General features: G+C 45.1%; 1 protein-coding gene across 1 annotated transcript; it reads right to left on the bottom strand.

Annotated features, from left to right (window-relative positions):
• Positions 1-3,923: 3,923 nt before the first annotated feature.
• On the bottom strand, positions 3,924-25,309 carry RBFA (ribosome binding factor A). The gene is made up of 7 exons (XM_074987573.1): positions 25,040-25,309; positions 22,290-22,332; positions 20,105-20,285; positions 9,970-10,078; positions 7,776-7,860; positions 6,495-6,559; positions 3,924-4,346 (listed from the first exon to the last, which is right to left on the bottom strand). Exons 1-7 carry the CDS (start codon positions 25,225-25,227, stop codon positions 3,959-3,961), a joined length of 1,059 nt encoding a protein of 352 aa, XP_074843674.1. The 5' UTR covers positions 25,228-25,309; the 3' UTR covers positions 3,924-3,958.
• Between the last annotated feature and the right edge of the window lie 102 nt (positions 25,310-25,411).

Here is a 25,411-nt window from a genome sequence, read left to right as displayed (position 1 = left end):
AGAATTCTAGTTAAGGGAAGAGATAAGTTTGCTGCTCTTCTTTTTTTAAAATTGGTTTGCAATACAATTTAGCTATCAGGATCCATTTAGGCAGTTTTACATTTAACCCTTGTATTTGATTGATTGCTGCACTCACCACTTCTTATAACAAAACATATAGGGCAGCAGTACTCAAACTTTAGCAAACCAAAGACCCATTTTGATTTAAAAAATTTTATGGACTCCCATGCCAGCTTCTGATTTTCCCAGGGGACGATCAACTCCCATTGAGCCCCACATCCCCCCGCAGAGCCTGATTAATTTTCCTGTGGGCCTAGGGCTATTAGATTTTGTGAGGCCCCTGTATATAACTTTTTCCTAATTTAAAACAAAATTTCAGCATTAAAGCTATTAAAATTATATTAAAAACTTGCCTTTTAACGAACAAACCTGTTCTAACACATAGCATATAGTTGTTAGTTCAAAACAGCCAACTTCTTACCTTAGAACAGCTGTTTATGTTTCTTTCTAAGAGGGAGATTGAATGCAAGGCGCAGGGTACTCTAGGCTAGGATAGTCTTGGGGTGCAGGATAGGGTGAGGGGTGCAAGCTCAGAGGAAGTTTGATCCAAGAGGGGATTCTGACCTGGGACAGGAGATCGGGGGGGGGGGGGGGGGCGTCAAAGGGAGTGTGAGGTGTTGGCTCCAGCCAAGCGGCTCCCAGCTGGCAGGACTGGAGACCTCAGGCAGGCTGTTCTGGTCCCATGCTGCTCCTGGAAGTGGCCAGGTGCTGGCATCTCTGTGTGCCCCTGAGGAGAGGGGAACAGCGTGTCTCTGGTTCACTGCCCACACTCACAAGTGCCACTCCCACAGGGGTGGTACTGATGACAGGAGCAGTATATGGAGCCACTGCCCCCCCACCCACCAGGGGCAACAGAGATAGGCCAACAGCTGGGAGTGGCATGGGGCCACACAATGCAGGCAGATTGAGTACTGCTGTGCTCTGAACTTTTAGTGCAGTGTTTCCCAAAGTGTGGTACACGTACCACTAGTGGTACATGAAAGGATTTCAGGGGGTATGTGGAAGAAAATAAATTACTAAATATCAGGAGATAAGCACTGGGACAGTTCTGGGTGAAGGGCTACATCAATAAGGCCAAAGTCCCGAAAGGGGTCTGTGAATGTTTTAGTGGCCCAGAGATTTATTCTCCCCCTCTTCCCTTGCTTGAGGCTCTGGGCTGTAGCCCCTAAAACCCATGCATTAATCCAGCCCTGCTCTGCCCCCACTCCACCTGCTCCTCTTCACCTCTTCCCATCCCAGCCCCTCTTCTCCCCTGCCTTTCTGTCCCCTCCCCAAGTGCATTGCTTTCCTGCTCCTCCCTGTTCAGAGGCTTATAGGAGGCAGAGAGGGGGAGGAGTTGATAGCAAGGCCAGCAGCTCCAAACATGACAGGATTTGAGAACCGCTGATCTAAGCCATGCATATCAGGTGTTTTTCTAACCTGTGCTTAAAAATTTCCAGTGCTGGAGATTCTCTAGGCAATTTATTTCAGTGGTTAACAACTCTGACAATGTTTTCTTAACGTCCAACCAAACTACCCTTGCTGCAGTTTAATCCCATTGCTTCAATTCTGTATGAGAATAAGACAACATTTAGGGATGTCCACATGTGAAATTAATAGGCAGCAGATTTAAAACAAGCAAAAGGAAGTATTTATTCATACAACACATGGACAACTTGTGGAACTCCTTGCTAAAGGTTGTTGTGAAGGTCAACAAGGTTCAAAAAAGAACTCTGTAAATTCACTGGAGATAGGTCCATCGATGGCTATTAGCCAGAATAGGCAGGGATGGTGTCCCTACCCTCAGTTTTGCCAGAAGTTAGGAATGGGCAACGGGGAGGACTTATTTGATAATTACCTGTTCATTCCCTCTGGAGCTCCTGGCATTGGATATTGTCAGAAGACAGGATATTGGCCTAGATGGACTTTTGGTGTGACCCAGTATGGCTGTTCTTTTCTTCTTCCTGATAAAAAAAAAATCCTTTTACATACCTGAAAACTGTTAATGTGTCCCTTCACATTTTCTTCTCCAGACCCATTTTTTTTCAATCTTCTCTCAGAGGCTTTTTGTTGTTGTTGTTTATTTGTTTGATAAGCTCTTTAGTCATTTTTGTTGTTTTTCTCTGGACTTTCTTCAGTTTGTCCACAACTTTTTGAAATATGGTACCCAGAACTGTATACAGTGGTCCTGGTGAGGCCTAATCAGTACACAGTGGAGCAGAAGTAGTACTTCTCTTGTCTTACAACACTCATGCTAGTATATCCCAGAATATTTTTCATTTTTACAACAGTGTAAAACAGCTGAGTTATATTTAGCTTGTGATCCACTATGACACCTGGGTCTCCTTCTGCAGTACTTCTTTCTAGACAGTCATTTCACGTGTGCAATTGATTGTCCCTTCTTAAGTGGAGTACTTTGCATTTGTACTTAGTGAATTTCATCCTCTTTACTTCAAACCATCTATCCAGTGTCTGATCATTTTAAATTTTAATCATGTCCCCCAAAGCACATGTAATACCACCCAGTTTGGTATCATCTGCAAACTTTATAAATGTACTCTCTATGGCATTATCTAAAAATCATGGGTGAAAATACAGAATAGAACCGGACTCAGAACTGATCCCTGTAGGACTTCACTTGATATGATCTTCCAGCTTGACTGTGAACCACTTATCGCTACTTTCTGGAAACAGTTTTCCAGACAGTAATTCACCACTGTATAATAGTTACATCTATGTTGAATTTCCCTAATTTGAGAAGGCCATGTAATACAGTATCAAAAGCCTTACTCAAGTGAAGATACACTACATCTATTGCTTCCCCTGCCCCTTTCTGCAAGACTTTTTACCCCAGCAAAAGATTGCTTTGTATTTCTCTTTGGATCTGCTTTCTCTTATCTCCTAATATCTTGATATGATTTTCCTCTTGCTGTCACACTCTTCTGAGTTGGATATATATTTTTTCCAGACACTTCGCAGTATTTACTCTGCCTGCAAACTTTTCTTTTATACTTGTTTTTTGTTTTCATGTTTCCCAGATATCAAGTTTATAATGGAACTCTCTCACCCAAAGCTGGTACAGGTTGAACCTCTCCAATCCAGCACCTCAGGACCTGCCTGGTTCCGGGTGAGAGAATTTGCCAGACCAAAGGAGGTCAGTTTGTCTATCAGCATTACTAATACTTCCACTGCTTACTGGGCTCTTAGAAGATATTTAGGGGTAAATTAGAGCTAAATAACAGCACAGAACACTGAGAGCCAGGACTAGTGGCTGTAAACAAGCTTTATGGGTTCAGAAAACTTTGCCATGCCCATGCTAAGTGGTCATCCTGCTAACTAAAATCACGCTGAATTACAGATGTCACCAGATGAGAGTTCCAGATTAGGGAGGTTCAAGCTGTACTTCTATACTTACACATGATTTGCAAAACTAAGCCTTCATAATATTAGATAATAGCACAAAGCAGTCTATTCAATCTTTGTGAAGTAAGGAAAGCACCTTTTTGTGAAATATAATTTAGCTTGTTTTACTGAAATACTTCAAAGAACATGACTATTTTCATCTTTACAGCTGTTTGCATTTATATCAAGGCAAAGCAAATAAGCTTTTTGGGTGGTACATAATGTAGTCACAAGAAGTTTCTTCTCAGTATAACGCTGAAAAGTATTTTTTTATTTCTAATACCTTAATTATGATTTTGGAAAGGTTCATCATCTCACATTTATTATAAGCAGGATTTTAAAAGTTATTTTCCCATGAAACCTTATACTATTTGATTGATTTCCATGTTTTGGAGAACCTTTTAGTTTGAAGACAGAAATGAGGTGGAAAATAAGCTACATAGGAGTTGTAACTGAATCCCAGTACAATTCATCACCAACACTTTTTTTTTTTTTTTAAATAAAAAGCTTTTTAATTTCATTTAAGTTTTGTAGTAGAGTAATTTCTGCCATCATCTACCACTTCTGGAAGATCACTCTCTAGTTCGCTATCTTGAGACAATCCAATGTCATCATCCAAAAAATCTTCATTGCATTTGTCCAGTAAATATTTCTGTGGTGTGATATCATTCTCAAAAGGATCCCTTATTTTCTTCTTTTTCATTTTCTTTTGTTTTCGTATCTCAGCTAGCTGCTTTTGCTGCTGTTCTTCCCACCCAGTGCTTTCTGTGTCCTTCACCTTTTTCATTTTTTTGTATTCCATTATTTGCTTATTGAGCACTTCATGATCGATCCCAAAAAGATTAGATGAGATGGAGGAAGCGGATGTGTCAGAAGATGACACAGTCACCAAAGATGCTGATTCACTGCAAAAAGTAAAGGGTTTTTTAAGACTCATGTGGTAAACTATGAAGAGGAAAGCGTGATGCAAATATCACTCACTTGAGAGCTTTTTAAGCCCTCAGCATATTATGGAAATTAGCATGTTATAAATACTGAAAATATTGGGTTCTGAAGTGGCATTTCCTTCAATATATATTGTAAAATTCACTACAGAAGTCTTTGTAGACTAAAGACATGGATCATGAGCCAATGGGCTAATAACCCTGGATCTCTATAGAGCCCAACATCCAGTAAACTCAAAGCATATAGCCAGTACATTACTGAAACAAAAACATCCCTTTCTCTGCCATGAGGCAAAGGCACGTATGGCTACTGACTTACCGTCTTCAGAAGGACCAAGCTATACAGAAGAGCATTTTGTAGATTTGGAGTACAGAAAATGCTGAAATCACCAACTGAGCAAAAAGCTGCTGATTTTTTTAAACAGATGCAGTTAAACCAGAACAGCAACCTGCATGCTGCTCTTCATGGTCCTACATGTGACCCTCCCAAATACAGGTTGAACCTCTCTCATCTGGTACACATGGGACCTGGCCAGTGCTGAACGAGAGAATTTGCTGGATCACAGGAGACAAATATATTTTAGTACGTTACCAGTACTCCCACTGTTTACTGGGCTCTTAGAAGACATTTAGGAGTAAATTACAGCTAAATAACAGCACCGAACACAGAGCCAGGACTGGTGGCTGGAAACAAACTTTATGGGATCACGGGAAACTTGGCCACACCCATGATAAGTGGTCATCCGGTTAACGACAACCAACAAGATTACGGATGTTGCCAGTCGAGAGAGCGCCAGATTAGAGAGGTTCAACCTGTACTACTGCAGTCATTTTACACTGCCACGTCTAAAATAAATATTTTTTTTCTTGCTGTACTTGTGACTTATGCACCAGAGCAATGCATAAGAACCAGAAGGCAAAACAGACTATGAAATAAAAGTCCCCATGGAATGAAATGCACAAGTAAACCAAAGCATAAAGAGCAAGATGTAAATTTAAGTTTTTAAATTGTTTTCCATATTAATAATTTAAGGTGTAAAGAGAGGTAATTTTTTTTTCTAACGTAACATCTGAGCTATTTTGGTATCACCTAGAGGCTCCAATTGATAGGTAGGGCTCATTACATTTACAGTGTCTAGCACGAACTAGAACATTGTCCCCTACATTTTATTTTTGTTATGGTTGGGCTTTTCGTAAGACTTCTCTTATGACTCAGTGGCTGGCTCTACACAGAGACTTCCTGCTGGCAGCTTCATGCTAATAAGCAGTCTTGCAATTGCCAATGGATGCTCATTAGCATATTCCCACCGCTCATTAGCGTAGCCACATGAGATCTTGCTGCTGGCAGAGGGCACTACTGGCAGTAAACAGGTTGGATGTGGCCACACTTGGCCAAAACTTCGAAATGGCCATGCAAATGGCCATTTTGAAGATTACTAATGAGGCGCTGAACTGAATATTCAGAGCCCCATTAGTGTTAGGACGATTCTGGCCACAGCACTTCAAAAGCGCCGCTTTCGAAAGCACGTGGCTCGGTGCAGCTACATGGGGGTCCTTTTCAGCTGAGGGGAATAAGGGGATGTCGAAATGTGCGGGGTCCTTTCGAAAAGGACCCCCCGTGTAGCTGCGCGCGTTCAAAAGTGGCGCTTTCGAAGCGCCGCAGCTGGAAGGGTCCTAATGCTAATGAGACACTGAATATTCAATTCAGCGCTTCATTAGTAATCTTTGATATGGCCATTTGCATGGCCATTTCAAAATTTTGGCCAAGTGTGTCCACAGTCATTGTGTGACAAGCTTCTGCTAGCAAACCCCCCCGTCACCATCCCTTTATGCCTCTGCCAGCACTGAGATCTCGTGCAGCTATCCTAATGAGCTGTGGGAATATGCTAATGAGCAGCCATTTGCAATTGAGAGACTGCTCATTACCATGAAGCTGCCAGCAGGACATCTCCAGGTAGACCAAGCCAGTATCTCTTTACATTTATATACGGTACTCAATTTCTCTTGAAAAGTAAGATGTCTACATATGATTTTTTTAAATTATGCTAACATTATGAAAATACTTTCTGCACAATTTCAATTAATAATAAACAAAACCGTAAAGCCCACCTTCCAGCTGAAGTGTCTTTTTCTTCCTGAGGTCCAAAATCAGCAATTGCCAATAACCTATCAATCTGTAAACAGATGAAAAAAAATAGAAAACAAATGTCCACTATTAATACTATTCTGTTCACATTCATAAAGGAAACAAGCCAGCACGAGACATTGTCAACAGGTCTGTCTCCTCTTGTACATAAGAGTGTCATAGTTGCCTCTGGGATTCTGGGAAGTATCTATTTCAAAGTGGTCACTATTGTCAATGAAAGTCAAGTCCTTAATTTGTAAAGCCTCTCAATAAATACAGGCTGATACAGCCAAGCTAGTCCACATCTGTCTAGGTGGGCTGGAAGGCACAATCACAGTTGTGATGCAGATACCCTCACTGTCCTGAGGAAATTCAGCCATTCACTTCTTATTCTTAGTGCAATGGTGAAAAATAAAATTCTCTCTGTCTCAATATCTCTGCATCTTCCAAAGTTGCTAGTTGTACAGTAGATGCTCTTGTGATGCTGAAACATGATACTTGCGTAACCTGATCATAAGAGTGCTATGTTTCACAGTCTGCCAGTTTAGGTCACAGGACCCATAAATTAGCTCAATTTTTAATGTTCTTGATCCTTGAATGTTAGTCATTCTTCAAAAGATCTTGAATATAACTGTGCTCTCCAATTCATGGAAATCTCACACTCCTACTATTACCTCCTCATGATCAATCGTAACAAATTCTTAACAAAATATTACTATGCTTGAAGTACTTTCACTCCTCCATAAGCTTTTTATGTTTATAGCTATTTTCCTCAATACACAATATCCCTGTTTCTATTAGATTCAAGAGCATTTTAAAAGAATATTAACAGTTGAAGCAGCTGCAGTGCAGTTAGCCAGCTGGTCACCATTATCATTGCTTTGCTTCCTTTTTGGCTTTACATTATAAAGACAGTAGGTTTCCTGTCATTCGTTTGAGGTTATTTGATGTGTGTGTCTCTCTCTCTCCTGAGTTAACATATCTCTTTTCCAGAAACAGCTTTAGACATTGTTCTTTTCTTCAGAAGTTTTTACAGATAAAGTCAGCAAAACTAATGAAAAAATAGCTGTACTTTCTACTTCTCCCAAAGTATCAAAACACAGTGGAAACCCTTATCAAAACATTGCAAAAGTTTGTTGTCAGACACACAAAATTGGTCTTTCAGAGCTAGTGATCAACTCCATGTCTTTTTAAACATTACACTGATTAAGCCTTCCGTGTTCTTTTTACATACCTATTCTGAAACACACTGCAATGTATTTTACCTCTTTTAAAGCTGCAGATTGTTTGTCTTTAACAAATATTATTGGAGGAACATTTCTCAGGACCTGATGGGTAATCAAAAGATGCCTGGAAAAATGAAACAGTTACAATTAAATCTCATCACAAACATGCTTCACTTGCACTTACACTTCCATAAAAAATGAATTAATGACTCTATCTAGCTAACTACTAGCTTCCACTTCTTTAAAGTTCTGGGTTTTCAATTTCTATTTCTCAGCAGATTAAAAAGTAAAGTGAGCAAGGAAAGACACAAGCCGGACAGGACTGTTCTTGTTCTGTGCTTTGTGCTGGTGGACCTTGGCCAAGCTCGGCAAAGGAGTTAGTTAAGATATTGTCTTAAAAATAGACAGTTGTTACGAAAGGACAGAGGCAGCACAGAAAGAAACAGTGGAATGCACTAGAAAGAAAAAGGGAAGACATCATTTTGCACACACAGGGCCTTTCTATGTTCCCACACACTTTTGCCACAGAAAAACTGTCATGGCTTTTGTGTGTAAGAGACTCTGTCAGTGACTATTTTGGAGAAATTCATATGCAGGGTAAAAAAAAAAAATGTGTCAAGTGTAAGCAGTGCAAGATGATGATGCAGGGCTTATTTGCAAGGATGAAACATCAGAAGGAAAACTGCTTATTCAGGGAAAATGATGTAGATGAAGATGTGGAGATAGCGGAGTGGATCAACTGGCTAGTAAATTAAGGAATTCACTCCGCAGTGCATCATTCGTCAAGACTCTATGCATTTTACAAATAACAAGCAGTCCTGTGGCACCTCAGAGACTAACCCATTTATTAGGCCCTGAACTTGTGAGTAAAATCCACAAAATAACTGCTTGTTATTTGTGAAGCTACAGACTAACATGGCTACCCACCTGAGACTCCGTCTCTTTTGGTATGTGTGATTTAACAAGCAACTTCCTATGCTGTTTGCTGTGTTGGATGTTGGTAGACAAAAAGTTTAGCTTAGCTAATCCTTATGGCTTGTTTAATTAGGTTTAAAATGTGCCACCAAGGTTCATTTTCTTATTCTGTATTACATAATATATGCCCCTTATTTGGAACATCACAGCCACAGACCATAATCGTGATGCCATAATTCTATTCCCTATTTTACTTCAGTTTAACTCAGCTTTTCAAAAGAAACCCCATTCTATGCTTGTTTTCTCAAAAACAGAAGCACCAATGAGTCCCATAAGGCTTACTTCAAAATTAAGTTCACTCTAAGGACAGTCAGTCTTAGCTTTTTTTGGTAACGATTTAAATCAATGATTATTTTGGTGATTTAAATAATAATTTAAATTGCCTTGATTTAAATCAGTGCACCCTGGTATCAGTTCAGTTGACAAATTCTAAAATTTCAAAGGAGCACTTTGTTACTAGAAAAACAGAATTTCTCAAGTCTAAGTCCAAGTGAGATGTAGTTTGCTGGGTGAGGATGTAGGCTATAGAACACATCTACTGAAGCAAAGACTACAATAATGTTACTGAAGAACTCAGTGAAGCGTACGCATGTGTATCCATGAAGATGTGCCATAGTATGGCAGCTGGAGTATCTTCTAAGGCTCCCACATACACAGGATTTTCTGTATATGGAAAAACACCTTACACAGTCTAAATGATATTTTAAACTTAAGGAAAGGAATCCTTTTCTTTACAGCTAAAAGATCTACAGGACTACACAGAATTAATATCCTGATTTATAGAAAATCCTCTGTGAAGGAGAAAAGGACAGGCAGACAGTTGCACCTCCCTGATTTTCTATCTTGTGCAGTTTTAGTCCTGGCTCCACTGTAGGTTAGGGCTGCTATAAACTATCTCCTTTTACAAGCTAACAGCAAAGTGAAGTGCCATTCTAGCCAGCCTCCACTCAGCAGACCTGGGTGGAGGAGCTGGGCATGCTAACTACACATCTGTTGAACATGCCCCAACCAGGGAATTATCACCTGAAAAGATATGGGCATTATGCAGCCAATTTGTCTGGCTCATCAAAGGAGATAATCTGGCCCCAAATATCTAGAAGTGCAGATGTCCACATTCTGAGTCAAAGCATTCTAATGAAAGTCAGATTCATGATTTGTAAAATACCTTAAAATTTCTGAAAGGAAACTTATAATAGCCAAAATGACTCTTCATGAAGCACAGTAATTGTTTACAAAACTTTATGGCACACAACACTACCTTATAACTGGGGCACTTTTCCGCAAAATACTTTCAATACGAGTATCCTCCTCTGCATTTAGAGGAGGGCTCCAGTACACACGACATATTGAAAGGTCCGATGACAGGGCTACCTGCAAAATGCAAAAACACCTATAAATGCAAGCTTCCTCTACTAAAGCGTTCAGATGTGAGAAGCGATTACAAACCGATCCATTTATGGTATACAAACACGAGGAGCAAGGGTAGAGGAAGGATTTTTGTAGTATCAGGACAGCACTTACTACGTCGTCATTGCTACCATAACACAAAGCATAGAAAGGACGCTTTTTTATTAATAGTTCTGGATATACAGGTTGAACCTCTCTAATCTAGCACCCTCAGGAATTGACCAGTGCCAGATGAGAGAATTTTCTGGACCATAGGAGATCAACAGTTTCTGGATAGCTCAGTGGTTTGAGCACTGGCCTTGTAAATACAGGGTTGTGACTTCAATCCTTGAGGAGGCCATTTAGGGGTCTGGGGCACATAGATTTAATATTGTCTAGCACACTATCAACACTACCATTGCTTACTGGGCTCTTAGAAGACATCTAGGGATAAATTACAGCTAAATAACAGCAAAGAACACAGAGCAAGAACTGGTGGCTGGAAACCAACTTTATGGGATGACAGGAAACTTGGCCACACCCGTGATAAGTGGTCCTCTGGCTAACTAAAATCGTGCTGGATTACAGATGTTACTAGATGAGAGTGTACTAGATTAGAGAGGTTCAACCTGTACTTGAGAGTAAACTGGCCCTCTGCTGGTACAGAAAGGAACTAAGGCAACCTTTGGTTCTTTTCAACCTTAAATTCTGTTACTCTGATAGCAAAATTTTGAAATAAACCAGATTCCTTCCACACTGTCATTCACTAACTGTAATTCAAAAAAGCCTGCAGTAGTAGAATGTCAAAACTGAATCCCAAGTGTTAATTAATGCTACATGAATTCAGATAATCAGCACAGTAATAATCATACACAGGGTTAAATTACACTTATGCCATTACAGAATAATGAACAGATGAACACCTTTGAACAATATACTTTTTCAAAACTTTGTTCCTATTTTAAAAATTTCTGCCCATTATAAATTTGCCCTTCAGCTAAGCTAGAAGGCGCCTTGGAAAACATTGCTCCCTGAGGTAACTGGTCTGGCGAAATTCCACAGAGGTAGCTTGAATAACGTAGTAGTAGTAGGCATCCTTCAGTCTACGTAGACTATGGATCGCGCCCTTCGTAGTTCCATTTGCGATCATCATTTGCAGCGTCGACTTTGAAGGCCCACACGAGAGTGACAGTCCTTGCTACATAAACATATGTAGTTTATTAATGAACATACAATTGCTTTAATTGCATTTGTTCTGCTTTGGGCAGGAAAGTATGATAAAACTAGCTTCGAAGGTTCTCTCTTGTCTTCCTGAGTTGGGTGAGGTATTGCTTGTGCATTACCAAAAATTAATAAATTCTCTATTAATATAAATGTTATAATAACTACTGTATGTCTAAATATAATATTAATAGTAACATTAATATTAATACTTTATTATAAATATTCCTACTCAAATGTCTTCCTATATTAGTAATTAATGTAGCAGGGCACTATATTCCACATTGGTATATAAAGCACTTTGCTGTTTACATAGCAATCACCTTAGTTGCTGAAATTAGTTTTGCATTTAACAAATATTCAAAAGTTTGCACTTTACAAAGGAGTTTGCCATTCAGCATTTCCAACGACATGTTTTTCTTTGACGTTCAAGAGTACAAGCAGGTTTTCTTAGAAAAGGGTGTGGACTGTTGCACAGACTATAAGGATATAGTCCCATTTACTTAAATTTAATGCTCTGACAACACACCCTACATTCTTGTCAGTGTCAGGCTTCCTGCTAAAACACAGATGTTCTGAATGGTTTCTTGATTATTGCTTTTTCTTGGAAGACAAATTTTTAGGAGGTTTTAGCTTCTCTTTGGTTAACTTTTATTTTCTTACATAACTAGGTCAATATATACTGTTATTAGGGCTGTCCATCTCAGTTAACTCTCACAATTAACTCTACGAATTAATCAAAATTTAAGAAATGGTGATTAATTAGTTTTAACTGCACTATTAAAGAATAACAGCATACCCACTGAAAGGTATTAAATATTTTAGATGTTTTCAAATATACTGATTTGAAAAGCAACACAATATGAAGTATACAGCGCTCACTTCTTTATAAATAATTATAAAAGTAGTATTTTTGAATTAACGTCATGCAAGTATTGCAGTGCAATCTCTTTATTATGAAAATGCAACTACTCTGTGGTTACATAGCTGAACTCAAAAACAAAACAATCTAGCCGACAAGTCCATTCAGTCTTACTTCCTGTTCAGCCAATCTCTAAGACTAACCCATTTGTTTACATTTATGGGAGACAATAGTGCCCACTTACTTATAAAGTCATCTGAGAGTGAGAACAGATGTTCATGTGGCACATTTGTAGCTGACACGGCAAGGTATGTATGTGCCAGGTATGGAAAGCATCCTGATGGCACCACACTTGTAGCTTAATATTTAACAACACAAGGATTTAGTAAAAAAAACTTGCAAAAATATATTAGTGAAATTATATCAATATTGAAGTCTCTCTCCTATAGTTGCTCTCTGTGCAACAGCCCATAATCTGCAATAAGAGAACCATTGTTTCTTCTTCGAGTGTCCCCGTGGGTGCTCCACATTAGGTGTTGGGCTCGCCCAGCACCGCAGATCAGATCTTCCAAGCAGTTTCTGCCGGACTGCGCATAAGCCGATGCGCGCCGCTCCCTTGCGCGCTCCTGGCCACGTGTGCGATCTGGTCCCCGCCAGTTCCTCTTAACCGCCGTTGGCTGCAGACGGAATCTGACTGGGCTACGGCCAAGTTAGCGTATTCAATGGTTTTAACTGTTTTTCTTTAAAGTTTTCAAGTTCTTAGGCTACTGTTAAGTTAGCCAGTTGTTATTTTCAAAAAAAAAACCAAAAAAACAAAAAAACAACCAACAAGCGGGACGGCATTCAGTCCCGTCCTAGTAACAAGCGGAGCACTGGAGGCCAGGAGCCTAGGGCCATTAGCCCTCCTGTCGCGGCAGGCTATCGGAGAGGGGGAAAACAGCACAGAGAAGGTGCTAAGTACCCCATTAACAACTGAAAGACTCACCAACAATGTCCTATTCAGGATTCAAGGAATGTGAGTCTTGCCTAGAGGCAATGCCAGCGTCTGATGGGCACAGTCACTGCATAAGGTGCCTGGGGGAGTCCCATGTCACACAGAAATGCTCCTTCTGTGCAGAATTAACAGCCAGAGCAAGGAAGGACAGGGAGATGCGGCTTAAAATGCTGCTCTTCGACAAGGCCCTCCAGCCAGACGTGCCGGAGCGGCCGCAGCAGGAGGGACCCTCTGGGGCCCATAAAAGAAATGCCGCGTCCCTCACCCCATCAGCGCAAAAACAGAGGAAAGTCTCCCCAGCCCGATCCCTGCCGGCAGCAACAGCGAGCGGGACGGGAGGAGCGCGCAGCCCCCAGCCGCAGCAACAGCTGATCGGCGGCAGCACGGAGAGCCACGTGGAGGCGGCTCAGCCTCCAATAATCAAACAGCCGCCCCGCACCGCAGGCAGGGCGGCGGCTAAACAAGTGCCAGTACTGGCGGCACCACAAGCAGCGGCACCGACCCCGGGGAACCGGCGGTGCAGAGCGCGCAGGCACGCAGCCTGCAGGCACCGGAGGACACCGCCCATGCGGCACCGCCCATAAGCATGCCGAGCACGGCGTGGATGGGGCCGAGATCCCCTACACGTCAGGGGGCGGAGCTACCCCCTCAAGGGAGGGGGAAGGCTGCACACAAAACAAGGCACCGCAGCCCCTCTCCAGACAGGGCTGCAGAGTTGCTATCTCTCAGCCCTCCGCTCATGCTGCAGAATCCAACCAGAAGGCAGGGGTCCCCCCTAGCCTACCCGGAGCCCCCATCTCCATTTTTACAACCAGCCTCGCCCTGGCTGGGACCACCTTCACCCTTCCTGGGGTTTGAGCCACTGGAGTACTATCACAAATCACTCTCTCCAGTGTCCCAGGTCTCTCGACGATCTCGCTCCCCCAGACGCAGAGGGTATGCACCAAGGGAGTGGTCTAGGTCACCTTCCCAAAAGCAGTGCCCATGCTGCCATGGTCGCCTCTATCATGCGGGGCATAGACACCACTGGCAATCTACCAGGGAAAGATCCCCACAGATGGTCCCGTATCCCCGAGGGCAATCGCGAATGGGGACAGAGACTCAAGTATCTCAGGGGGAACTGGTTATGGAACCCTGAGATTTTTCCCTTGCAAGCTTCCAGAGAGCGGATGTACCATCACCAACAGGAACCGGAAGGGTCCAGAGAGGCGTACCCTAGTGGTTCCTCGCTCTCCTCCCCGGACAAGGCTACGGCCCCGGGGTACGTCCATCCTCCGGACGATCTCAAACAGTTTCAAGAGCTGTTTAAGAGGGTGGCCTTCACGCAAGGCATCCAGACAGCAAAGGTGCAAGAGAAACACCATAAGCTCCTCAAAAATCTGAGACCTCCGGCCTCCTCCAAAATAGCAATACCGCTTGATAACGCAATCTTGGAGTCCGCCACTAAGATATGGCAGACCCCTGCGACTATTCCGCCTGTCCACAAGAGAGCGGATAAAAAAAAAAAATACTTCGTGCCGGCGAAGGGCATGGAGTTCCTGTTCAGCCACCCACAACCAAATTCCTTGGTCGTGGAGTCGTCGCAACAAAGATCAAAAACATCTCAATTCAGGACAGGGGGAACAGACAAAGATGCCAAGAAGCTAGAGCTGTTCGGCAGAAAGGTCTACTCCTCCTCCACTCTACTGTTGCGAATGGCAAATTATGCAGCGCATCTAGCGAGCCATAATTTTGACAACTACACTAGGTTAACCTCCCTCATGGACTTGCTTCCAGAGGGCAAGAAACCGCTGCTCAAGGCCATCGTGCAAGAAGGCTACGCGGCCTTGAGGACGGGAGTTCAGATCGCCCTGGATGTTGCGGACACAGCAGCACGCTCCACAGCTACGGCAGTGGTGATGCAAAGGGAGTCCTGGCTCCAGACTTCAGGTATACCGAGGGACCTGCAGGCAAATATAATAGATCTTCCCTTCGACTCGCAGAAGCTGTTTGCTGAATCAACTGACTCGGTCCTTCATTCCAGTAAAGATTCAAGAGCCACACTTAGGACCCTGGGGATTTACACCCCTCCATACAGAAAGAAAAAGTACTACCCTCAACAAAGACGGTACCAGTACCAGCAACAGCGTCCCCAGTACCACAGGGGTTACGAGCAAGGGCGACATCAACAGCACCAGCAGTACAGAACTCCCAGGCGATGTTCCCAACAGAGCCGTGCGTCTTCGGGGCAGGGCCAAAGGCCACAAGTTTGACACACACATCCAGGGCTGCGCCATCACTACCATCGCACAAGGTCATCCGAAGCGGTTATTCCGCCATCGCCTCCGACCATTCTATGACCAGTGGCAAAGGATCACCACAGACAAATGGGTGTTGGAGATCATAGCCATGGGGTACGCCATCCCCTTCCAGTCGCTCCCACCGCCACAACCTCCACCCAGGCCCCACCTCCAGGAGGCCACCCACGTAGCGAGGCTCAAGCAGGAGGTAGACCATCTCATGCTCATAGGGGCAGTGGAAAGAGTGCCAGAGCAACTGCAAGGGAGAGGGTCCTACTTGAGGTACTTCCTCATGGAGAAAAAGACAGGAGGCTGGAGGCCCATCTTAGATCTTCGAGGCCTCAACCGGTACCTGCACAAGCAACGCTTTCGGATGATCACAATCGCCTCCATCCTTACGGCACTAGACGATGGAGATTGGTTCGCAGCCCTCGACTTACAAGACGCGTAATTTCACATAACTATCCATCCGGCTCACCGATGATTCCTCCGGTTCATGGTAGGCAAAGAACATTTTCAATACAAGGTCCTACCGTTTGGCCTCTCCTCGGCCCCCAGAGTCTTCACCAAGACCTTGGCAGTGGTGTCATCCTACCTGCACAGACAGGGGGTATTTATATTCCCGTATCTGGACGACTGCCTACTCAAAGGGGCCTCGAAGGAGGAGGTACTACGCATGATACGTGTCACAGCAGGCACGTTCTCTTCGCTTGGCCTGGTTATCAATCTGGCAAAATCAAAGATAGACCCTACACAGGACATAGAGTTCATAGGGGCACGCATAAATTCTATTACAGCGAGAGTGTATCTACTAGAGACTCGCTTTCGGGCCATCGGCTCCCTCGTGCAAGTCATCACCTTCAGCCCTACGGTGCCGGTTCTGACGTGCTTACAGCTGCTGGGCCACATGGCAGCAGCGACGTTCGTAGTACAGAATGCCAGGTTACACATGCACAGCATGCAGCACTGGCTGGCAAGCGTATACAAACCGGCAGCACACACCGTTCACAGGGTGGTGTCGCCCACAACAGAGGTGCGCAAATCCCTGCAATGGTGGATAAACCCCAAGAACCTGCTAACAGGGGTACCCTTCCACCAACCACAAATATCGGTTTTTCTTACTACAGATGCCTCCCTCATAGGGTGGGGAGCACACATGGGCAAAGAGGTGACGCAAGGGCTGTGGTCCTCCACGGAGCGATCACTGCACATAAATATACTGGAGCTCAGAGCAGTGTTCAACGCCTGCAGACACTTTCGAGACTATATACAAGGCAAAGTAGTCGGGATCAGTACAGACAATACCTCCACCATGTTTTATATAAATTGGCAAGGAGGAGCTCGGTCCCGTGCCTTATGTGCGGAAGCAGTCCGGTTGTGGAACTGGTGCATCGCCAACAATATAACCTTGAAAGCCTCGTACTTACCAGGCGCTCACAATGTGAAGGCAGACTAGCTGAGCAGGCGTTTTGCACTCACGCACGAGTGGCAGATCCGTCCCGATCTGCTATGACCGATTTTTCACGCATGGGGTTTTTCCCCAGATAGACCTGTTTGCTACTCAACACAACAAGAAGTGCCCACGATTCTGCTCCAGGGCAGGACTGGGACGGGGGTCCCTGGGGGACGCATTCGCGATCTCCTGGAGGGGCCCCCTGCTTTACGCTTTCCCTCCCACAGTGCTCATCCACAAAGTCTTGAAGAAAGCCAGGAGGGAAGGAGCCCGAATGATCCTAGTAGTCCCAACGTGGGATCGACAGCAATGGTTCCCCCTACTCCTGCGCATGTCGGACTGGCCACCGATGCCCCTTCTGGTGGCGCCGGATCTGCTTACACAAGCCCAGGGGTCCATAGTACATCCGCACCCCCAAGGCCTGCGACTACAAGCGTGGTTAATCCATGGCTCAGCTCCCTAGAGAGCATATATACGGAGGAAGTGCAGCAAGTCCTAGAAAATAGCAGGAGGACTTCCACCAGGAAGACCTACAAGCAGAAATGGACTCGCTTCACGGCATGGTGTTCTACCAAACAGCTGGCCCCCCTTTCGGTGCCTATGCCTGTGATATTAGAGTATTTACTGGACCTCAAGAGAGGAGGACTCTCACTATCCTCGTTAAAGGTCCACCTTGCCGCCTTTTCGGCATTCAGACACGAAGAGGAAGGGCACACGGTGTTCGCCCATCCCACGGTTACCAGGTTCCTCAAAGGGTTGGTAAACCTATACCCCCCTCGGACACCACTTCCACCTTCGTGGAACTTGGACCTGGTGCTTAATGCGATAACGGGACCACTGTTCGAGCCTTTGGCCACGGTTTCCCTCCGCTTCCTTACGATAAAGACGACCTTTCTTCTCGCAATCACGTCAGCTCGCAGGGTGAGCGAGCTTGCGGCAGTTATGGCAACGCCACCCTGCACTGTTTTTTCCAAGGAGGCGGTAACCATACGGCTGCATCCAGCCTTTGTTCCTAAAGTTTCTTCTGAGTTCATATTAATGAACCTATCGTTTTACCCTCGTTTTATCCAAAGCCTCATAACTCTAACAAAGAGGCACGCCTACACCTCCTGGATGTGAGGAGGGCGCTAGCCTTCTATATAGACAGGACCAAGTCCTTCCGGAAAAAGGATAGACTCCTAGTCTCTATCGCTCCCAAATCGAAAGGAGAAGGTCTCTCTTCGCAGAGAATCTCGAAGCACATCGTATCCTGCATAAAAATGTGCTACGAACTCAAAAAGACTCCTTTACTGGCCACGCCCAGGATTTATTCCACTAGGGCGGTGGCGGCTTCAACAGCCTTTTTCAAGGGCGTTGCGCTAAAAGACATTTGCAGAGCGGCGACCTGGTCATCCTCTGACACCTTCGCCAAACATTATGCCCTTCACAGGGTATTCCAAGAGGATACACATCTCTCGACAGCGGTCCTCTCGGGGACAAGCTGCACATAATCCGATTACCCACCTCCTATCTTGGGTTACTGCTGGGTAGTCACCTAATGTGGAGCACCCACGGGGACACTCGAAGAAGCAAGAAAGGTTACTCACCATAGTAACGGTGGTTCTTCGAGATGTGTCCCCGTAGGTGCTCCACTACCCGCCCATCCTCCCCGCTTCGGATCTCTGTTTAGTGTTTTGCAGGAGCATCCGAGGCGGTTGGTCAAGGAACTGGCGGGGACCGGATCGCGCACATGGCCAGGAGCGCGCAAGGGAGCGGCGCGCACCGGCGCATGCGCGGTCTGGCAGAAACTGCTTGGAAGATCCGATCTGCGGCACCAGGCGAGCCCGACACCTAATGTGGAGCACCCACGGGGACACATCTCGAAGAACCACCATTACTACGGTGAGTAACCTTTCTTTCCTCCTTCATTACACAACAGCAGAGTGAGCATCTTCTGTGAAAGGGAAGGCCCATCCAATCTGGCCACAAGGAACCACAATTCACCTTCTCGGGGGTTGCAACTAATAGACAAAGTAAATTACCAAGCAAAATGCGGCAAAAACAGTTTAAACCTTTTCATGCTTCCAGTGGAAAAGTACAGAATCCAAAATGGTTCCAGCATCAGGTGACCTGGCCACATGTCTTGGCCCATAGTCCAGGCTTACAGGAAAACCAAGACTATTCACAGAACATTGTCCTGTGTACCAGGCCGTTAAGTTCCTTGGCTACGATTACAGTACAGTACTCTGTCAACAAAAGTCACTGTTGGGAGAGTTTTCCCCAACAAAACTTCTCTTGACAGTGTGGACACACCGAAAAGCCAATCGGTAAAGTGCTCAGCTCTGTCGACAAACCTGCTGGACTGCCTGGCTGCTCTCTTGACAAAACAGGCACCTGGAAGCACAGCAGACGTAGCTGCCTGTTGTTGTGGATGCCCTGTCTGTCAAGAGACGCGCTCCCCCAGAGCATCAACACAACTTTTTTGTCGAGAGAATCTGTTGACAGCAGCATTCTGCGTCAAGGCAGAATGCCGATTGCAAAAGTGCTGTGTTGTATCCATATTGTTGACAAAATGCATTTTGTACGTGCATACTCCATAAGTTTTGCTGACAAACCCAGGGTTTTGCCGGCAAAACTTGCTAGTGTAACCGTTGCCCTTAAGTACCATTAATGGTCCTCGCTTAGCACATCTAGGTTAATGAACAGGGTTATACTTCATTATTTCTAACTTCAAATACAGGAGTGATACATGCACACAGACAAAACACACAGCTTCAGCAGATTATAATTTTTTAAATGATATGTCACATGAAGAATTGTGCAAAAGGCATACTCAAGTTATGTCACATTTCTATTCATAAGCACACCTCCATGAAGAATACTGGGTGCAATGTCACGGCAGTTATACCAACAAATCTGTGCTTTTGTCAGTATAACCGGTGTCCCACTGGGAGCCATAAGATATGTGCAAAGCTATGCTGCAAGCATTCCTAAGGTAGGCACAGCCTCTGGCCCTGATCCTGCATTGTGAGCCGTGCAGGCAAAATTCTATGGCTCCAGGGAACCTCATGGAAGACAGCACAGCTATGCATGGTGCAGCAGTCTACCTGCATAGATCTGCATGAACAACTAGGGCCTAAATGTTGTTTTTAAATATTGCATTATCTTGTTGCACAGCTTAGTCAAAGTGACATCTCACATGATCTCTAGCTTTTGTACTTGCCTTGGTGAGTTCCAGCTTAAGGTCAGAAAGCTCCTGACTGACTTCGCAGGTGCTCATCAAGTCTGTCACAGCTTTATACAGGACGACGTTTAGGATCCTTTTGCGTATGCTCTCTCCTTTACTAGTTTTCTGCTGAGTAGCCTTTAGTAGAGTGGCCAACTGGGACGGCTTGTGCACCTTTTAAAAACAAAAACACCAACTAAGAAACAGTCTTAATGAACTGAAAAAACTTTTGTACATATTACTACTTTGTAGCTTTACCAGCAAATAAGTTTGACCATAAAGTATTCTATCCAAAATTTATTTTCTTGTTTATTTTGTAGCTTCTTTAACATAGCCGTCTATAAAGCTTAATAAATCTGTGCTCTGAAATGGGGTGGGTATAATCAGGAAAAGTCTTTTTTTTTTTTTTTTTTTTTTTTTTTAAAAACATTTGCTTTTCAAATTGCACGTTGGATAAAAGCTAAAGGGTTAGATTTTGCAGTATGACGTGCCTTAGGAAAATTTTAATTACATAACATGCTGTTTGTGAACTTTAATGTAAACAGAACTAGATTATGAAAAATCAAAAATAGAATATTTTGAACATGTGTCGGGGCAGGGAGAACACATGACTGGAAAGCCTGTTACAGGATTCCAAAACTCTCACCTATAGGCCACTGATTTGAATTTGGCTCCTGTCAATGGGAACTTTAAGTAATTAGAACCTGAAATCTGTTGCAAATCTGTATCACACTTCACTTTCTTGTGGAACAGGTATGTACAGTCTAAGAGCCCAGATGGCACACTCATACTTCTTTGTAAGGGTGGGTGAAATCAGGGCTGTCCCTAGGGGAGTGCAGGGCCTGAATCAACCCTCTTCTCTTCCCAGAGCCCCACCCTTGCTCCCCCATATGACCTCTTCTTCAAAGCCCCCTCCCCCAAGCAGCGCAGCCTGTGGGACTATCAGGGGGCCTGGCACCAGCAGAAGGGGTCGGGCCAGCCATTGCGCTCACTGATGACAGGGGGAAGCAAAGCGACCAGGCCCCAAACTGCTCCACTGGCTTCCAGCCATGTTGCTCCCCTATCTGCCACCACTGGTGAGCACAGAGGTTGCTTCTGCCGCTCCCCCAAAACCTCCTCCTCTGAGCAACATGGGAGTAGAGCAGGCTGGGGCTGGGTCACTCTGCTTTCTGCCAACACTTGTGATTGTGGGGGCGGACCCAATTTCTGCTGCTGGCTCAAGACCCCCACTACCTTCCCAGGCCGCTGTGGCAGGGCCCAAGGCACTAATCCTGAATATCCCAGAGATGAGACACCTCTGCATAAAACAGTATCTTTTACTGGACCTACTTCTGTTGGTGGAAACTTTAAAGCTACACAAAGCTCCCTTCTTCAGGCTTGAAGAAGAGTGGAGTGTCCATGTTTATAAGCCTCTGTGCTGAAACCAGGGCCACAGATCCAGCAAATTCTGCTCAATTTAAAGGAATCTGAAAAGTCCCCGTTGATTTAGTAATTACTCGATACACGTGTGCAAGACTGCAGCTTAGGACTGAATATGTCTAGAAAGCAGGCATGGAAACATGGCACAGATAGCTCCACCTGACAGAGAAGAGGTTACATACAACATGTTTAATGACTGTAAGGCTAAATTCAGAGATTTTTTTCAGTAAGCCTCATGCAAGAAAATCCTATGAACTTGGTGAAAATGCTTGCAGAGACCGTGGCTAGCATTACAAAAAACAAACAGGATGATAAACACCAAAAATGTTAAGCTAACAAAATGTGTGCTAAGCTTAAATCAAACCAACATGTTCTGCAGCATCCTCTCCTCTACTCTCTTATAATATACCAAATTGAGGTCCCACTTCCTGCCATCAGAGCTATATTTTAATTGCATTATTTGCATAAAAGTATTAAAGCATAAATTTTTGCCAGATCAGAACCTAAAACTAAACTCCTTGGGACAGAAATTTGTCATCTTAGATTTGTAGAGGATTGGACACATTTATGGCATTGTAACAGAACACTGCTCTATGTATTCTGTAGATAACTAGGTTGCTCGTCTTCATTTCTAAAATTCTGATATTTCTTGGTAGTAAATAAATGCATTTCAAAAACTACATATGCTGATAAAAGCATACATTTGCCCAACTGGAGACAAAGATGGCACCTTTTTAAGCTCTCAAAATCTGCACTTACCAGATGAGATGCCACCGACGGATTGTCATACCAAAACTTCTTTCTTTTCAAAAGAGAAAAGAAAAAAATACTTAAAAATACTAAAGAAATATTAGGCATATGTGTATATTCAAGTGCCATTTTACTCTGGAAAAACATCTTCGTAACTAACATGGCACTGAAGAAATCTGTTGTTTCTCAATGACATTGCATCAAAGGAGCTCAGTGTACAACTGTTTTACTTCAGTTACTAAAGCAAGCAGACGATAACTCCACTGGGGGTCGGGGCGAGAAGGAAGGGAGGAGAGAGAAGAGACAGAAGGAATCAACACAAGGATGATCAAAACAATTTTTGGTGGCCTCAGACTGCAGCCACCACCGACTCTTGCTAGTGGCTACTGTGACAATTTTTCCTAAAATACGTGATAAAGTTGAGGAAAATCAAATAAATCTGCACATATACAGGCCCAAATCATTGTAATTTGTTTATATAGGGTTTTTGTAGACTCAATAAAAATGACTAGAGTTGCTATTTTCTTACTGGATCCAAACAGAATAGAAACACAAAGTGCTTTGCATGATCTTGTCTTTTTTTTGTCATTGTTATTTCTTTTCCTTTTTTGGTTGAGCCCCCCGACTTGGTTGCTAGTAAGTGTGTGTCTGTAGAAAGTGATCTGTATGTTTGCTAGCATCGCTTTTCTTAAGGAACAAACTTGTTAGCTGGGATGCAGTGAAACATGTTATTAACAAACAGATGAATATCACTTTTCACAGCAGACTAACTCAACCCTGGCAAGGGGGGGGAGTGAGAATTCAGGCTTAAATGGGGAGGTGTGGGGAGGCAGTGAGGGGGTGGATGGGGAATGGGCTATAAGTGATGGGGAGGTGAGCCCAGGACTCGCACCAGAGTCTGAAGCCCTGTGGCTGGGGGACAAAGTGCACTTCTGAGCAGCTCAAGCCTGCCAACCCAAGGCTAAAGGCAGAAACCTGAGCCCCACTGCCCCTGGAGAAGGTGGAGAATGCATACCCACAGGCTCCAGATGGAGCAAAGGCCAACCCATGCTGCTGGCCCTGGGGAAGTGGATGCTGCTTTGTTCCCCTCTAATCATAGTCCAGGAGAGTGTGGCCACAAAGAAAAGCCCTGGAGGGCTGCATGTGGCCACATTTGGGAACATGAAGTCCTAATGTGTCTTTTTACAAATAAATTTAGTCAGGAACCACAACTATTAAAGTACCTTATTGTGGTTATTTCAGAGTTATTAGATTTAAGGTGGTCTGACTTTCCTCCATGTGCACGTCCATGTACTTGGTTTTGGGATAATTACAAAACACAAGGCCATCTCTAGCAATGCTGGTGCCCTATGCAGCCCCACACCTGCCCTGTCCCCAGTGGCGGAGAGACGACCCCCTCTCAGAGGCCAGCTCCTGTGTGGAGGAGGGATTGAAGAGGCAAAGGCTGTGGGGAGTTGGGCAGGGAGACTCAGCTGCAGCCTGGGGATCAGGGGGAGGCATGAGCCTGTGGGACAGAGACTGGAGAGGAGCAGTGGGCAACCAGCTGGGAAGAGGCAGCAGTTTTGCCTTTTGCTGTGGGAAGGGAAAGCTCCCCTCTTCTGCAGCAGGTGGTGCAGTCTCCAGCTGCTCTTCTTGAGTCCTCTAGTCCACAGGCTCATGCCACTCATCACCTGCAGGGGGGCAAGGGGGAGCAGGGCTGACAAGAAGATGGAACTGGGTATTGGAGCACCAAGCTGGAAGGGCACCATGAACTCGGGGGCAATTTAGCACCTCAGAGTTCATGGTGCTCCACACAAATGCTGCGCTTAGGTAGGGACAGGCCTGACAAAACATCACTGCAATTCACTGTACCCCAAACTACCAATCCCCTCCATCTTAATTCCACTTTAGTATAGTGATTGCAGGCACACACTTATAATGGGGAGCTTAGCAGTATGAACACTGTAGATTAAGTTGCTTTTACTGCAGAAGCATAAGGGTAGGAGGTAGCACTTCTTCCTCTACTGAAGTTTTGAAAGACACCCAGCCCCCTGGAGCAATACACTCAAACCAGGAGAAGCCTCGTTGCAAAAGGGTTCAAGTGCAGACAAAAAGCAGGAACTTCTGCAGCAGAGGGGAGGTAATTCATTAAACGGTTTAATATTAACCAAGAAGGGTTCACAGCAGGGGTTGATAGTTGGCCCAGCCTTGAGCAGGCGGCTGGACTAGATGACCTCCTGAGGTCACTTCCTACTCTTACCAGGCCGGTAGCACCTTAAAGACAAACACGTATATTTATTAGGTCATGAACTTTCCTAGCTCAGAGGAAGTTGGACTGAAAGCTTATGACCTAATAAATAAACTTGTTTGCCCTGCAGGGAGGCAAAGCTCAGTGGTTTGAGTATTGGCGTGCTAAACCCAGGGCTGTGAGGTCAGCCCTTGAGGGGGCCATTTAGGGGTCTGAGTTAAATAGACAAAAATAAAAAAACCGGGAGGGTGCTTGGCCCTACGGTACGTGCAGGGGAATGGACTCCCTGCGCTCTGAAGGTCCCGCCCAGCTCTAGGAGATAGGAGTAGCTCTTTAAGGTGCCCCAGGACAGTTTATTATTTGGGAAGCTACGGGCTCACAGGGCAACACCAGAGTCCCTTCAGTGTCCCTCCTCCCAGGCGGGGGTGGGGGAAGCAACGCAGACACAAGCGCTGAGGCTGCGATCCCCAGCGGGTGCTACACAGCGCGGCTCGGGCAGGCGCTCCCGGGGGCGGCCGGCCCGGGCACTTACTTGGTTTTCGAGGCGAATTTTTTTAACAGGTTCTTGGAGCCGAGGAGGGCGGCGGAGCCGTGCAGGGCCCGGCCCTGGAGGCCGCCCGGCAGCAGAGCGCCGCCGCTGGCCGGGCTCTGCCGCGGGGCCCCGCCGAGGGTGATCGCTCGCAGCTGCCGCCACCGGGGCCCCCGGGCGACCCCCCACATGGTGCAGCGAGCGCACCAGGCCCGGGGTGGGGGGAGGAGGAACAGCGGCTGCGCCGCGCCGCGGGCAGGAGCGGCCCCGCCCCGGGGAGGCGCTGAGCCAGCCGGGGCTGGAGGCGTGGCTGTGCCCGCCCGGGCAGGAGGGAGGAGCTGCTGCCGCTCTGCCATTAGCGCCGCACGCGCCTCC

Source organism: Carettochelys insculpta, chromosome 2 (assembly GCF_033958435.1).
Source record: "Carettochelys insculpta isolate YL-2023 chromosome 2, ASM3395843v1, whole genome shotgun sequence".
In the NCBI taxonomy this organism is placed as follows: Eukaryota; Metazoa; Chordata; order Testudines; family Carettochelyidae; genus Carettochelys; species Carettochelys insculpta.
This window is presented reverse-complemented; position numbering and strand designations above follow the sequence as displayed.

What these genes read in the sequence shown, in the direction of transcription:
- RBFA (XM_074987573.1), bottom strand. Translation starts at nt 25,227, where the DNA reads ATGTGGGGGGTCGCCCGGGGGCCCCGGTGGCGGCAGCTGCGAGCGATC. An exon ending in CGTCGGTGGCATCTCATCTG is followed by an intron (nt 20,286 to 22,289) that starts GTAAGTGCAGAT and finishes TGTTTTTAAAAG; the next exon opens with GTGCACAAGCCGTCCCAGTT. An exon ending in AAAGACACTTCAGCTGGAAG is followed by an intron (nt 4,347 to 6,494) that starts GTGGGCTTTACG and finishes TACTTTTTGCAG; the next exon opens with TGAATCAGCATCTTTGGTGA.